This window comes from Impatiens glandulifera, chromosome 6 (assembly GCF_907164915.1).
Source record: "Impatiens glandulifera chromosome 6, dImpGla2.1, whole genome shotgun sequence".
NCBI lineage: Eukaryota > Viridiplantae > Streptophyta > Magnoliopsida > Ericales > Balsaminaceae > Impatiens > Impatiens glandulifera.
In genome coordinates this window covers 22,866,956-22,880,565 of record NC_061867.1, presented here as the reverse complement: position 1 = coordinate 22,880,565, position 13,610 = coordinate 22,866,956, and the positions used below count along the sequence as shown (strand labels likewise).

The following is a 13,610-nucleotide window of genomic DNA, read 5'->3' as shown; positions in this document are numbered from 1 at the left end:
AAGTTGTGAATATGAATCAAATTTTAAACTAACAATGATGAGTCATGAATTACAACGGCTAAGTCACACCACATTTAAATTAAAAATAATGATAGAGCATAAGAACATAAATACATATTAGTAAATTATAAAAAAATATTAGCTATAATTAGTAATAGATAATAGATAAATAATAAAACTTATTAAAATATAAATGCACATGCACAATTTGGGAGGTGACATAAAATAAATTCTCTTTCGCGTTCGCGTTTAATTGCATTTTCAAATTGTTCTTAAAAATATGGATTGAATCTACAATGAAATAGAGTAAAAAGTCATTTTGTTCTTAGCTCTTCCAATGAATTTTTTAGCATCGAAGGTGCCTCATTTTTCATTTTATCACGATTTGTGTTAGTGTTGTATTTTGTTCGATCCATCATCTTATTTAGTCGATTCGGATTTTTCGTCCCAAAATTTTATAATTCGAATAATACTCACGACTTTTGGTGGGTCGTTTGTTACTCATACCCGCCAATTGTCTTAATAATGTTTTCTCGAGTTTGTGTATATCCCTTCTTAACAACAAATGAGATAAAGTTACCAAATCTGAAGTTATTTCTCTTTTGTTCAATAAAGAGTTATTGAAATTAATCTTCCGTTTTAAGCCATCTTATAATAATTGTTTTGAATTGTATATGTTTTTTTACTATATATATGGTCAATTATTATTTAACAAAAACCTTTTTTTACGTTATTTATCAACTCACGAGTAAAGACAAATTTTACTATAACACAAATTATTTGATAGAGATTCTTTCGATATCTCATGATTAGTTTGTTAGGTTTTCTCTACTTCTTCACTCACAGTTATAAAAACTTCGAATTTGATGTCATGTTAAAATAAATTTAAGACGGTTAGATCTACTTCTTTAAAATTTTAATTTTTACAAATTTATCATAAATTCTCATCTAGTTATTTTGTTATGTTATTTTATATTATTTACAAGTTAATATTTTATATTTAAATTTTTATTTAAAAAAATAAAAGTGATTCTCTGACATTTTTGTTGATAGATCAATTTAAAGTATTTGAGTTCAAATTGAACTTTGGGCCTTTGACGAATAAATGGGCCACACTTTTCAAAATCTTTGCCTAATTCTTGAATGAGATGGAAAAAATGGACCTGCTCTGTAAACATCAGTATCTGATTTTGGAGAGGAGAAACGCCATTGACAGATCTTCAATTGGCGGTGATTGAAAGAGAGAAGGAGATTCCACCCACCTCAGTCTTCACCGCGAAGAATCAGTCTTTAGTATAATTTAGTGTAAATTTGTGCTTTATTTATTTAGTATAACCCAATTTTATCCCCAAATCGAAACCCTAATTAAAATATGTAAACTTGATTTGATTTGGTGTGTTATAATGCTCAATGTAGAAGGGGAGATGGGGACATGGAGGTCTACGAAGAAAAGATGAGATCAGGCAACTTCCACCATGCCTGTCTCTCATAAACTCCAATCCGGTACTCTTTCCCTCTTTACTGTCCTTTTGAACCGTTAACTATATCTGCATTGTTCTTCATCACTTATAGCTTCTTCACATATGTAAACAGGAAAAAACCGAATGGACCATCAATCTTTATATGTTAATTTGCTCATCATCTTTCAATTTATAGTTATGAATAGATAGGTAGCGAGTTTCTAACCAAAAAGGCTGTTGGTAACATTTATGCACTCCAAATGGAGTTAGTAACAGTTTTTAACCAAAGAGTGGCACTTAATTCAAACACAACAACCCTTTATAGGAAGTTCATCTGTGTATTGTAATTCTGAAAACTATCTAGAATGGGGAAGTTGTATTGTTCTCTGGTGCAGATGATAATGGCAGAATCTGAAATGCATATGGTCTTTTACTAAATTTACATTCCAATCTTCTTATAGAATTGGTGTAACCGCAAAGACTAAAGATAACTCTTGTCTACATCCTAATATTCTTATGCCTGAAATGTGCATGATAATGAAAAAAGGGTTTCTTTTGTCTACTAAACATCCTTATAAGACTATACTATGCAGTTTTTGTCCAAGGAAAATTAGAATTAGAATTCAAATTTATGATTTTTTTATTCATTGGTTATCTTTGTTGTGTTTCCCATTTTTGCAGAACTAGAGCTTTGAAATTATTCATATGCTTTAAACCCCCGATGAAAAAAGCCCTAGCCAAATCTCTCTTCTCCCTCACAACACTCCGATGGCGCCATCTTCTTCCATGCCACGACAGCCATTTCTACGGTGCTCTTCTCACAAATCGCAAGTGTGTTTTCACTTATGCTCTCCCCCCTCCCGAATGGGTGCAACCGTTTTCCAACCTATCCGATATCGTCAAAGATCCGAAAAATCTTCAGCCCTCGCCATGGGTCAACGAAATTCTTAACCTCTTGAACAATTCCTCTGCAAACATGGAGCACGATTTGGATTCCTACTGTCGCAAATTTCTGATTCGTCTGCCCCCAAGTTTCGTCGCCGTTGTTTTGCATTCCGACGAAGTCCGTCGTCAGTTCGATGCTGCAACGAGGTTCTTCTACTGGGCGGGTAAGCAAAAGGGTTATGCTCATAACATAGAATGTTTTGTTGCTCTATTTGAAATCTTGGCTAAATCCAAAGATTTGAATAGGATTCAGCCTTTGTTTAGTGAATTCGTGAGTAAGGGCTTGTTAATGAATGTTTCGGCTGCAAATTCTCTTATTAGAACATTTGGGAATCTTGGTATGGTTGAGGAATTGCTTTGGGTTTGGAGTCAAATGAATGAGAATGGAATTGAACCTAGTTTATACACCTTCAACTTCTTGATGAACGGGCTGGTGAACTCCATGTTCATTGAATCTGCAGAGAAAGTTTTCGAGGTTATGGAAGTAGGAAAGATTAGACCTGATGTCGTAACCTATAACATCATGATCAAAGGTTATTGCAAAGTTGGGAAAACCCAGAAAGCCGTTGAGAAATTCAGAGACATGGAGTTGATCGGAAATTTGGATCCAGATAAGATCACGTACATGACGATAATACAAGCCCATTACGGGGAAGGCGATTTCGATTCTTGTTTGAATCTTTACCATGAAATGGACGAGAAAGAAATCGAAATACCTCCTCATGCTTATAGTTTAGTGATTAGCGGACTCTGCAAGAACGGGAAGCCTAACGAAGCCCAGGCTGTTCTCGACAAGATGAACCAAAGAGGCTGCAAGGCTAACATCGCAATCTTTACTTCCTTGATCGATGCTTTCGGGAAAAACAACGATACAAACGAGGCCTTGATCGTATTCGAGAAGATGAAGGATTTAGGGATGGAACCGGACGAAGTCGCGTACGGTTCAATCGTTAATATCCTAATAAAGTCGGGTCGATTGGACGAGGCGATGAAATGTTTCGAATCGTGTGAACGAAACAATGCCGTCACCTACTCGATCGCGATCGACGGCCTAGGGAAAGTGGGGAGAGTTGAGGAGGCAGAGAGTCTTTTCGAAGAGATGATTAAGAAAGGATGTACTCCCGATTCGTATTGTTACAACGCGATCATTGATGCTTATACCAAAAATGGAAGGATAGAAGACGCGATTCAGCGGTTCGAGGAAATGGAAGGTTTAGGATGCAATAGATCAGTGTATACTTATACGATAATAATAAATGGATTGTTCTTGGAACATAGGAACGAAGAGGCGTTGAGAATGTGGGGTGAGATGATCGATAAGGGCATTACTCCAAACGATGCTTGTTGTAGGGCGGTTTCGATTGGGCTATGTTTATCGGGGAAAGTGGGAAGGGCATGTAAGATTTTAGATCAATTGGCACCGATGGGTGTAATTCCAGACAATATGTTTGAAGATATGATAAAGAGTTTATGTAAAGTTGGACGAATTCGAGAGGCTTGTAAATTGGCAGATGGGATTGTCGATAGGGGAAGAGAAATACCGGGTAAGGTTCGAAGTATGTTGTTGAATGCATTGAGGAAGAGTGGTAATGCGGATTTGGCCTTGAAACTTATGCATAGTAAGATAGGGATTGGGTATGATAGAAGAGGAAGCGTTAAGAGGCCAGTTAAGTTTAGGATTCTATTAGAAAACTGATTGTCGAGTTTGATCTGGCTCTTTATAATCTTGCAGATTTTTCTGTTATGGACGACCGCAATGGTTCCAACTGAAATCATAGAATTTTGTAGAATAGAATGTCATCTCGAATGGGTTTGTAATTACTGGGAATGTATTTTTTTTTAAAACTAAGTTAGCATAACATCCACACTTCCATTAAAGTGTATTGGGAATGTATTTTATATTTTAAATTATTTGTCACAAAAATTTGAAATATTAACTTGTAGATTTTGTTTATAAACACAATATTAATGCTTAAATAATATTAATGCTTAAATTTAAAGTGATGTAAAGTGGAGAAATGTGATTAGTTTAGATGTGAGACAAAATATATACTTTAAGTCGGATTGTTGGTTGACACGCTTATAAACTTAAAACGGTTAAAAATAAAATAAAAAATGCTATTCATATGTTTTAAACTTGCAACCTAACAAAAACATGTACAACATTTAACCAAATATGATTGGGATGTGATTTGTCGAGAATTAATAGGCTAGTAACAATTAAGAGTGATTAAAAAATATAAATCAAATATTTGATTGATCAAATTGTAAGGTCATGAGATTAAATGTTAATTAAGATTAGTGATTTATTTTCTTCGAGATAAGAGATGTGTAAAAGTGTGATTAGGATATGTTTTGTCAAGAGATAAGAGATCGGTAACAAATAATCGTGATGTCATGATATTAAAGATCTATTGAGATTGATGGTTGGTTTGTATATATAATAACTCTTAATTAGAAAATTTTGAAGTCTAATACACATTTATTCACATCCATCAACCATTTCTATTTCCTAATTAATTATTTTAAAATTTTCTCTCTCATAATTTTTTTTAATATATTATCTTCATAAGTAATTCAAACAACTAATAATAATTAATTTTTTTTTATTACTTTTATATTTTCTTTCACATTTAAAAAAAAATGTTATGAAAACAAATAATATCTCCCATCTTAATTTTATATAAATATTTTCTTCTTTTATTATATATATATATATATATATATAAAAGTTTAACATATAACTTTTTTAAATTTTTTTTTTTAGTTAAGAAAATTATGACGAAAATATTTATATATATAAATATGAATATATAAAAATAAATAAATAAATAAATATGTAACATAATATAATTATTATATATTATTAAATAAATTAGGAAAGAGATTTTTTAATTAGAATAACATATATATATATATATATTTATTTATTGTATATTGAAAAGAAATAAAATTATTTTTATTAATAAATTTATATAATATATTGAAAAAATTTAGAATAAGAAATTTAATAATTTTTATTATATATTAAATTATATATATATATATTAAATTATATATATATATAAATAAATTATTATATATTAGTGTGGCATGCATAGTTGATTGATTCTAAGATAATGAAATGAAATAACAAAAACTGACTCTGAGTAGCAAGTAAACAAACAAGTTGATATTATATTTTTATATATATATATGGAAAATGGAAATGGAAATTGAAATACTAAGAATATTCAACATGTTACATTATTATTAAGTGGAATTAGTTATGATATTCTTCTGTCTTTCGGGGGCGGCATCAATTCTTCTTCTCGTCGATCGGCCATGTAGGAAGAGTGTGTGTCGTGGATTCATCAATCGATATCCCTTGGATTCATCACTGTAGCCATTGAACACAAGTTTTTGGTCTTTTTCTTCAAACTTCTCCCGACTTTGAGATGAGATTAGAGCATAAGCAGTACTTCCAAATATTATAAAATGATCAATGATGAGCTTTTTATCATAACAAGCTTCAAATGGAGACTTATTTATGACATCTTTGATTGGTGATCGATTGAGAATATATATAGCTGTGTGAACAGTTTCGGCCCAATATAGATTTGGAATTTCCTTTCCTTTAAGCATGCTTCTCGCCATCTCTACAATCGTACGATTTTTCCGTTCAGCTATTCCGTTTTGTTGTGAAGATCTACTGACGGTTAATTATTTTTTGATACCATTATCTTTGCAATATTCAATAAAGGAATTTGAGAGATATTCTCCTCCACGATCAGTTCTCAAGCACTTCATTATATGGTCACTTTCTTTTTAACTATAGACTTGAATCGCAAGAAAATAGAAAATGCTTCGGGCTTTTGATTAAGGAAATAAATCCACATCATTCTTGTATAGTAATCAACAAAGAGAATGAAATACTTCTTATCTCCAGGAGTAGGAGTTTGCATCGGGTCACATATATCAGAATGGACAAGTTCAATTGGTGCTTTTTCTCGCCATTTGTTTTAGGAAATGGGAACTTGTGCATCTTTCCATAAATACAACCTTCACATATATCATTCATCACTTGAATAGAAGGAAGTCCAAGCATCATATTTTTCTCTTTTAGCAACTGAAGTCCCCGTTGATTTAAATGAGCATACCGAAGATGTCAAAGTTTAAACAAATCTTCATTTTCCACTTTTAATGCACAATCATTTTTCAATGGAAGCATGAGAGAAAAAGTCTTATTTTTCATTTCGACAGTTGCCAAAACCACATTCTTCTTTTTTTCAAATATTTTGTATCTTCCATCATCAAAATATACCGAGAAGTTCTTTTTAATAAGTTGTCCAATACCAAGAAGATTATATGAAATATTAGGGACATATAGAACATTTGTGATAAGTTTTTTTGTTACCTCCCAAAGTTGGAACAACAATGGTTCATTTTCCTGTCACATCTTGATAAGAACCGTTTTCAAAAACAACGGTTGAAGTAATGTCCGAGTTGAGCTCTACAAACATATTTTTATTGTTTTCATGTGGTTGCTAGCCCTGCTATCAAGATACCATTGAGTTTTGACTTCTCTTCACCATTTAGAGAAACAAACATAACATCATAATCTTCTTTCACAAATTTTGCATCATCTACTTTCTTCTCCTTATTTTGAAATTGACAATCTCTTTGAGAATGATTAGGGATCTTGCATCTTTTACTTATAAAATAACAATTTTTTGACTCATGATTTGATTTCTTACAAATGATACAAGAATAAGAATCACCAGATTATTGTGGTGCTTTGCCTTTCCAACTGAATGTCTTCTCATTTTTCTTACCAAATTTGTTGTGATGACTTCTTGAAAACGTTTCTAGTACTTGCTTGGATTTGAAGGCTTGATTAGTTGATGGAGTACAAGAGCGATTAATCATTTGCTCATGTGTTAGAAGAGATCAGTCAACTCATATATTGTCATCTTTGACAAATTTTTTGATTCTTCAATCGCAACAGCAACATGATTGAACTTTTGAGGAAGGCTTCGAAGAACCTTTTCAACAACCTTTTTATCTTTGATTTCATCTCCGCTGTTTTTTATTTGATTGAAAATAGTGGAAACACGAGAAGAAAAATCTTGTACCTTTTCTCGATCCTCCATCTTTAGATTGTCAAAATTTTTCCATAAGGATTGGAGTTTTAATGAGATCGTTTTCTTCGTACCTTGTAATTTCTGTTTCAATATCACTCAAGAATCTTGGGCCATTTTTACTCCAAAAATACGGGGGAATATGCTTTTCCCAACTCCTTGTTGAATATAGCGCAAAGCTAGTGCATCTTGTTTTTTGAGATCCTTTTCAAATTTCTCGTATCCTTCGTCGTCTTCATCGGGCACATCGAGTTCTTCTTAATATATCATATCCCAAAAACCTAGGGATATGAAAAATGCTTCAATTTGGCTGCTCCAGAATTCATAGAATTCGTCTTCAAAGATAGGAACTTGACTTGGAGAGTATGAGAATAGAGTGGATGTCATTTCAAGATTGAAACGTAACCTTGCTCTGAGATATTTAATACTTTGTTGCTCATTGTCCAATGCTAACATGTTAATACTCTGTTGCAAATTCAAGTTGTATGAGATATTTACTAACTTGAATTTCAAGTGAATAAAACCAAAGTTGTATGAGATCGTTACTGATTTAAAGCAGTTAACAAGCATACTTAGTGAATTCATAATAAAAAAATGCAGGTTTTAATTCTATATTAATTCACATTTAACTATATTTCTTTTTTCAGTATTAAGAGTAGGAGATGATGACTGTTCATCTTTTTCCCAATGAAGAGACTATTAAGAGATCGAGGGGATGATGATGAATTTTCTTCGGTCAGTTGTATTTGATATGCAGTCTCTCAGTTATCCCGACCTGAACTTTCCTTGCAATTTTTGCAGGCATTTGCAAGAATTGAAAACCATTACTTTGTTTACATGGATTCATTCATTGTGGTTCTCTTATGCTGGACAATATTGACAACACAATAATTATACAGGTATGTATATATGCACCTTTCTTTTTTTTTTTTGAAATTTGTATAGTTTACCCAAGAAATCTAGCTGACCTGTTGTGTATAATTTTAATTTTTTTTTCTTTTCCAAGGAAAGGTATGAGATCTTTGTAATTTGTAAACTGTTATTTGATTTTACTATTAAATTATGTAAGTTTGGGAGGATTTTGAGTTGTATATATATAGACATTGCAAATTTCTGGGTCTGGGTTTGGGGGACCCGAATCGGTTGGGGCCACTGGCATGCATAGTTGATTGATTCTAAGATATTGAATGACTAATGAAATGAAAGAACAAAAACTGACTCTGAGTAGTAAGTAAACAAACAAGTTGATATTATATATATATATATACATGGAAAATGTAAATGTAAATTGAAATACTGTTACATTATTATTATTATTAAGTGGAATTAGTTATGATTTGGGGGCGGCGGGGGCGGCGGCATCGAATCTTCTTCTTGTCGATCGGCCATGCAGGAAGAGCGTGTGTCGTGGTGGACGGTGCTTTGAGGACGACACCAAAGCAGAGTCTGCGATTGCGTTGGTCAAAATAGAGCCCAATCTCATCGCGATGAAGCAATCCCCTGCGCCTGACAAAATCCTTCCCCCAGTGGCTGGTGAAAACGAAGCTTCCCGTCTTCCACTTCTTCAAAGTGAGGGTAAAGGCTTGCTGTTTTTGCACATCAAATATTCCGATCCTTATCCCCTCGGCAGGAGACCCCAACAACGACTTTACCTCTTCTTCGTTCAAGTAGGGGATGACGTGGGTTTCGATCTCTTTCTTCTTAACTAGCAGGCGAGACGAACTGTCCACATCGCTCTTGAAAAGCTTCTTGGTAATTGTCCATGGATTCTCTTTTTCTTCTTCTTCTTCTTCTTCTTTGGTAATTGTGTCGCTACTGATGAAGCTAGTTGATAACTTGAGCAATGTCGAGACTTCCTCCTCATCCTCCAGATGAGGGTTTTGTTGTTCTTGTTGTTGTTCATGATCAAGAATCCCCATGGCCATGGTTTGTGACAACTTGTCTAACAGGGGAAGTAACTGAATTGATGATGATTTGATAATAGATGTTGTTTGCTCCTCCTCCCAACAGATAAGAGTACTGAGTATTTTCGCCTTTTTCATTGGCCTTTGATCATTACTGTCTTCTTCTTCTTCTCCGATCAAACGTTTCTTCATGACATTTCAGGTGAGTAACTTGGAATTCAAGCTTAATACTGTTTCTTATATATTTATGGAATTTAGAAGCCTAGTAATAGGAATACGGCCGTATTAGATATTCCTAAATTAAATTCAATATAGACGTGATATCATTCAACAAAATGGATATTAAAAAAAATATTTTTAAAAACACAATTATATAAAGTAATTTTTTTTTAATAAATATAAAAATATGAAATTTCAAAAAGAAAATCAAAATTTATATTTAATAGATATAAATTAGAAACAGATTTTGAACATGTTAATTAAATAAAAAAATTTATATTTATTTATAGTTTAATTTTTTTAACACTTTTTTTTTTCACATTCTTTTTATTAATTCATGGGATAAATAAATTTAATTTATATATTTTTTAATATTATGAATTTATTTAAATAAATAATAAAAAATGAACAGACTAAAATAATATAAAATTAATAATATATATTTCTTTTAATTCTTAATATTTCATTATATATTTTAATAATATACTATATAAATAAACATTTATAACTATTAATCGTTTTTGTAAGATATTTTATTCTAAATTATTATTATTATTGATATTCGGATAAAAAAAATGTGTTCAGATGATTGTGCGCAAAATGGTCGAAATGTGGTTACTAAATTAGTAAAACTAATGGTGCTCCATTGGTTGACCGAAGTGAGGGTAATGTTGAGATTGTTTCGTGCAAAAATCTTGAAATAAGGTCACATGATTAGTAATATCAGAGATCCATTGAGAACAAAAAGATATATTGATCATTAAAATAAATGAATGATATGGTTGATTTAACCGAAGTGAAAGTGATGTCTCATCTAGGTTGATTCAATTGAAGAAAAAATATGATAAAATGGTTGGTCAAGTTGACCGAACTTAGGTCACAAAATTAGTAATAAGAAGTCCATTGGAGAACAAAAGGTATTGGTGATTTATACAACTAATACTTTATTTTAGAATTTGAAGATGCACTAATAGAGATAAGTAGAGGAGAATATAAAATTATTTCAATCTTGCCCAAAAGAATAATGGATTAGGGAGACAAAATCTATGTATATTAATCTGGAATATGAAACTTCAAAGAAAGAACATATTTCGAATCAAATATTTTTTAAAGCTATTGATAAGATAAAAGATAAAGACTCTTCCAAAATTTTTCTCAAAATTTTTCGAAAAATTCTCCTAAGTCAGTTTCAAAAATCCGGACAAACAAAACAACCGGCATACGGTTGCAAACTTACATGATTTTGATAATTTTAAATAAAATAATCAAAAAGGGAGAAATTGTTAGATAAAATTAGACCGGTTCAAATAAACCTAACTTAAATAAACCTTCCATGCAGGAACAAAGAACCGGACCGGACAAACAAAAGAACCGGCTAAGAAAACTAGTCGGTCAAGCTACTAAACCGACCAAGAATACTTGGAACATGACCGCACAAAGAAAGGATCGGTCAAAGCTTAAAAACGGAAACATCAGACAGCCGACCGGCCACAAGGCAAAGGAATAACCGGAAGAAGTATGGTTACATCACTCATACCGAAAGCCACCCGGTTAAGTCAAATGACCGACCAGTACAAGAAGATAATTCGGGTATCTGTTGAGAATGATACCAAAGGAACAGACTGAACATTTCCATATCCATACAAGTTTGAGGAAAGTCTGCAGGCTGCAGAAGACAGTCCTGCCGGATCTTTCCACTTCGGGATAAGTCAGAAAGGAGATCTTCCAAGTACAGACAACTGTCTAACAGACAGTATCTACATTGAGTAAAAGACAAACCCAGCAGGTTTGTCTTACACACCGGAAGAATAGACTGCCAGGTCTGAGGTTGACCGTCAGGTCTGGAAAGGTGACCGCAGGTTATGAATCAATGAATCACTGAACCTCTGCATCTCTGCTCAACCAATCAGATTCAAGGTAGTGAAATATGACCGTTGACATATTTCACATATAAAAAGGGGCAGTTGAAGAAGAGTAAATGCGGGACAAGCGCGACACATATAGCAAGCATTTAATTTACAAGTGAAAACAGTGTGTTCTCTCTCTAGAAAGGCTGGTGTTAAAGTTGAAGTGTTTAACTTACAATTCCGGTACAAATTGTAAGAGTATTATCGAGCAGGAAATAAGTCTCGATCGGATTGTATTTGTATTCCTTAGTGAATATCCTTCTCGCGGTTTCGAGAAGAAGGGGTGACGTAGGAGTTTTATCTCCGAACATCATAACATCGGTCTTGTTATTTACTTTCTGCCGGCTCCATTGTCTAACCGATTTACACTAACTTAACTACACCGCTCTAAACTGACTCTATATTATCCATACCGAACCACCAGGTTACCGAAACCGACCCACCATTTTTCAAACCTTCATCATCCGAAACCGGCCTTGCCTATTATACAAGTGTGCTGCTTCAATCTGAAAGCAAACCCCTTCCACACTTGAACCTAGTTCAAGGGTTTGTGATAGGTTAAACCCCGGTGTTAATCTTTAACCGGATTAACCACCACCCTTCGAGTGAGAACCGCTAACCGGTCCAACCCCGGTCCTCCAGCGGCTACCTAGATCCTAACAATTGGTATCAGAGCAGTTAGTTTCAATACTCAAGCAAGCATGTTTCAAGATAGGCCTCCAATGCTAGAAGGTGATGACTTTGCCAATTGGAAGGCACGCATGCACCTGCACTTAATCACCCTGGATGATGAAATGGAGTCCATTCTGACCGAAGGACCGATATTCATTGATAAGGACAGAAAGGAATGGACGGCTGAAGATAGGAGAAGAAACAACCTGGACAATCATGCTAGAAACCGGATCTCCAACAGTGTGGACAGAAACACATACTGCAAGATCAGAGACTGCAAAACCGCAAAGGATACATGGAACACGGTTATCCAGATTTTTGAAGGAAATGAAAGAACAAAGGAGAACAAGATAATGGTGGCTACACAGAAGTTTGAAAGCATCAAAATGAAACCGGGAGAAACTATGAAGGAATACAGTGACCGGTTCACTGGTGTGTTAGATGAGTTAGCAACTCTGGGCAAGAAGTATGACAACAAAGAGGTTATTATGAAAGCTTTGAGATCTCTTCCAAGTACTTGGGACATAAAAACAATGGTAATGAGGGAATCAAAGAGCCTACGTAAGATGAAACTACACGATGTATTCGAAAATCTTAAGGCATATGAGTTCGAAATGAGATCTAGGACCGAAGAAGAAGTCTCGGCCTCAACATTAACTAGAGCACTAATCACATCTACAGAACGAGTTGCACTTGCACCTGCACCGGCACCGGCTCCTGCACCTGTACCAATCAGAACCGCCGAACAGTTCACCGAGGATGCCATGGCAATGCTTGCACAGAAGTTTGGGAGGTTCATGAAAAGAAGCCAACCGACAAACAACTACTATGGTGATAAATCCAATGTAAGATGCTATAACTGTAACTGTTTGGAACATTTTAAGTGGGAATACAAGAAACCGAGGAGGGATACCCAGAAACCGGATTACCAAAATAACCGGAACAACTATCAACAAACCGGTGAAGGAAGTGAGGTACCGAAAGCACTGATAGCCGACGATGGAGGAAGTTTATGGGCTCACAGTGACAGTGATGATGAACTCACGTGCCTCATGGCAAATGAAGAACAGGTATTTGACTCTCCTTGTGAAGAATTTACTAAAGATGAATTATACAATGCATTGAATGACATGGTAGAAGAATATAAGAACCTACTAGCCATGCTGCCTAAGCACCTGAACATTAGAACCGATCATATAATACCTATTCCGACAGAACCAGAAGAACCCATCATAACCGAACCAGAGGTAGTAAAACCTGATGATACCCACACTTTAGAAACCGAGTTAGATCCTAAGACCGAACAATATAGTGAACCGGCTAGAGAACTAACCGAAGAAGAAAATGCCCGACTTCAATATAAGATGGCCGCATATAAGAGAT

The 13,610-nt window shown here is 34.0% G+C and overlaps 1 protein-coding gene across 2 annotated transcripts; it reads left to right on the top strand.

The window, feature by feature from the left end:
• Positions 1–1,138: 1,138 nt before the first annotated feature.
• LOC124942089 (pentatricopeptide repeat-containing protein At1g03560, mitochondrial) lies at positions 1,139–4,314 on the top strand. 2 transcript variants are annotated; one of them, XM_047482506.1, is made up of 3 exons: positions 1,139–1,293; positions 1,417–1,503; positions 2,142–4,314. In XM_047482506.1, exon 3 carries the CDS (start codon positions 2,182–2,184, stop codon positions 4,099–4,101), a length of 1,920 nt encoding a protein of 639 aa, XP_047338462.1. In that variant the 5' UTR covers positions 1,139–1,293; positions 1,417–1,503; positions 2,142–2,181; the 3' UTR covers positions 4,102–4,314. The 2 variants fall into 2 exon arrangements, with proteins under 2 accessions (XP_047338462.1, XP_047338461.1); XM_047482505.1 differs by having other exon boundaries at positions 1,149–1,305.
• The last annotated feature ends 9,296 nt before the right edge of the window (positions 4,315–13,610 follow it).

Bases quoted from the DNA above. Each gene is read 5' to 3' on its own strand.
- LOC124942089 (XM_047482506.1), top strand. From the start codon at position 2,182: ATGAAAAAAGCCCTAGCCAAATCTCTCTTCTCCCTCACAACACTCCGA.